A 2,797-nucleotide genomic window follows, 5' to 3' on the forward strand; every position below is an offset into this window, starting at 1 on the left:
GCCTTCTTGAAGTCCAGGTAGACTACATCCACCTCAACACCCGCATCCAAGGACTTTGTTTCCTTTTACGACCAGGTCACAAGGTCAGTCAGGCAGGATCTGCCTGCAATGAACCCATGTTGGTTGCCCCTAAGCATTACCTCCCATGCTGGCCCCCGCAGATGTGCACCTTGATCATTTTCTCAAAGATCTTCCCAAGGACCAAGGTGAGACTAACTGGGCTATAGTTACCCAGGTCCTCCTTTTTCCCCTTCTTGTAAATGAGGACCACACTGACCATTTTCCAGTCCTTTGGGACCTGGCCAGAGCACCACAAGCGCTCATATAGCTGTGCCAGGGGCCCTGCTATGACTGCCGCCAATTCCCTCAGTACCCTCAGATGAAGAGCATCCGGGTCTGCTGATTTAAACATGTCCAGCCCCTCCAGAAGTTCCCTGACTAGATCGTCCCTGACCCTAGGCATGGCATTGTGTCCACTGAGCCTGTCTGTAATTCTAGTGGGGGAGTTGTCCCAGTCCCTGCTCAGAAATATGGAGGCAAAGAACTCGTTGAAGAGATCAGCTTTTTCCTTTGCTGCAATCACCAGATTGCCAAGCCTGTCCTGTAGGGGCCCCACGTTACCTGGTGCCTTCTTCTTACTCCTTATCTATTTGCAAAAGGACTTTTTGTTATCCTTAATTCTGGTCGTCAGCCCTAGTTCCGTCTTTGCCTTGGCCTTCCTAACTGCCTCCCTGCAATCACGAGTAACAAAGGTGTAATCCTCCTTGGTGATAGCCCCTTGCTTCCACTGATTGTATGCCACCTTTTTTGCCTTCAGGCCCTCCAGGTTGCTCTTACTGAGCCAAGGGGACTTTTCAGCACTCTTGCCTCCTTTGGTTCGTGTTGTGACTGACTCCCTCTGAGCTCGGAGGATTGTTTCCTTAAGGAACAACCACCCGTCCTAGACTCCCATCTCATTGAGGCTCCGAGTCCCCAGTGTCTCTCTTACTAATCTCCTTAGCTTATCTTAGTTTCCTACTAATGCAACCCAGTATGCTGTTAGTCTTCTTGGCAATAAGGTCACACTGTTAACTCATATCCAGCTTACTGTCCACTGTAACTCCAAGTGGACCCCCAGCCTAGCCATTCTGTCCCCAACCTGTACCAGTGCACGGGATTCTTCCGTCCTAAGAGCAGGACTTTGCACTTGTCCTTGTTGAACCTCATGACATTTCTTCAGTCTAATTTTTCAACCTAATTTTTTCAAATCCTCCAATTTGCTAAGCCACTCTGAATCCCAGCCCTCCCTTCCAGCATACATCAATAAATGAACATCAGTAAAACAGCATAGTTGTTCATGTGTCCAGACCCTAGATGAGCATAGCTCAGACTCAGATTCTGAGCATGAATTATGCATGTTTTAAATGAATACTCTTTAAAAAAATCTGTGAATACTCTGTGAAGATGTCCACTAGAATAGTTAAAGAAAACAAACACAGAAGGAACATGAACACAGGCAACAGGTATGTTTAGATTTATAAGCAAGCAGAGATCAGGTTGAGGAGCTGGTTTTGATTTAGAAGGAAAAATGACACTAAAATTAGCACTGGCTAGAATTGTATATTGACATCTAAACTGACTTTAACACTATCTTATGAAAAGTCAAAAGCATAAGACTGGTGTTTTAATCACTGAGATTTATTCAGGGAGAACAATTTGTAGGATTTAGGATTCTAAAAGCACTCTCATTTACACCTATGGACACCACCCTGGAAGTTCTACCACTTCCAGAACCAGAAACCAGTTTGCCTTTGCCTTTAGCTAACCTCCACTGACCACCAAATTATTCTTGCTCAATGAGATTAATTGTTGGACTGAGGTTAGCAAGAAGAAAACACTCACCCCCGGACAAAGCTTCTTCCCTTATGTCATCATCACTCGGCTGAAGGATATTCCAGGATGTCACAGGAAGTGAAGAAATTTCTTCAACTGATGCTAACTTTAGCATATCCATGTGATTGCTCTGGGGCTTGTACTGTGGAATGAAACACTCTTTGCCCTGATTAAAAATGTCCTTAATGATGTCTTCTGTCTGGATTTCATCTTGCATGCTCAGGAAGACTGCAATTCTTTGGGACTCTTTGTACTTGGAATGGCCAATCACCTACACAAAAAAATTACTGCAGTCAGTTTATGAAAACTGGATAAATACCTCAATCTCAATGAAAGGCTTGGAAATATAAACTCTGTCTAATGTTTCACCCCTGGTAAATTTGCGCTGTTGTGTTTTCACTAGCAATAAAGTCAATTCAGATGATACTGTGTACTCATGTTTATAAACCATATTAGTATCATTGAGGATACAGCAACATAGCTCTGGAGCAGCATTTAAGAGTTAACTCTCGAATGGAACATTCCTCTCTGCTTGAGATTCCTTACACACTTACAAGCGTTCTCAGAGGACCAACACTGCTATAGAAAAGGGGCTGAAAGTGAGAACCTGCTAGGCCTGGGAAGTCCTTATTCATCTTTATCAGCTTTTCTCAACCTGTGGGTCACGACCCAAAAGTGGGTAGGAAGAATATATGAAAGGGTCAGAAACAAACTTGAAAAATGAATCAACAAACTTGAAAAATGGATTCTCCTTTAAAGGAGAAAAATGTGGGAAATCATAACTTTTCCTTTGCAGGCAGGCAGAGTTCCAGCCTGCAAGGGGTTGCTTGGGCCCTCCCATGCCCTACACATACCCCACCCTGCCCTACTCACCCACCCCCTGCACTGGGGACCTGGGGGCAGGGACCAGCAGGTTGGGAGTAAG

At 44.7% G+C, this 2,797-nt stretch overlaps 1 protein-coding gene across 2 annotated transcripts in view; it reads right to left on the bottom strand.

The window, feature by feature from the left end:
- The window catches only part of LOC109288527 (5-formyltetrahydrofolate cyclo-ligase-like), a 54,270-nt gene that overhangs the window by 39,012 nt on the left and 12,461 nt on the right, over window positions 1–2,797 (bottom strand). The window contains exon 2 of one of the 2 annotated variants that reach the window (XM_019504093.1): window positions 1,882–2,143. In XM_019504093.1, coding sequence (XP_019359638.1) covers window positions 1,882–2,089 — 208 coding nt within the window. In that variant the 5' untranslated portion in view covers window positions 2,090–2,143. Of the gene's footprint in view, window positions 1–1,881; window positions 2,549–2,797 lie in introns of those variants that run through there. The other variant, XM_019504092.1, reaches the window with a different exon arrangement.

The sequence above is a fragment of the Gavialis gangeticus genome, unplaced genomic scaffold (genome assembly GCF_001723915.1).
Source record: "Gavialis gangeticus isolate Ggan-Ray unplaced genomic scaffold, GavGan_comp1, whole genome shotgun sequence".
Classification (NCBI taxonomy): domain Eukaryota; kingdom Metazoa; phylum Chordata; order Crocodylia; family Gavialidae; genus Gavialis; species Gavialis gangeticus.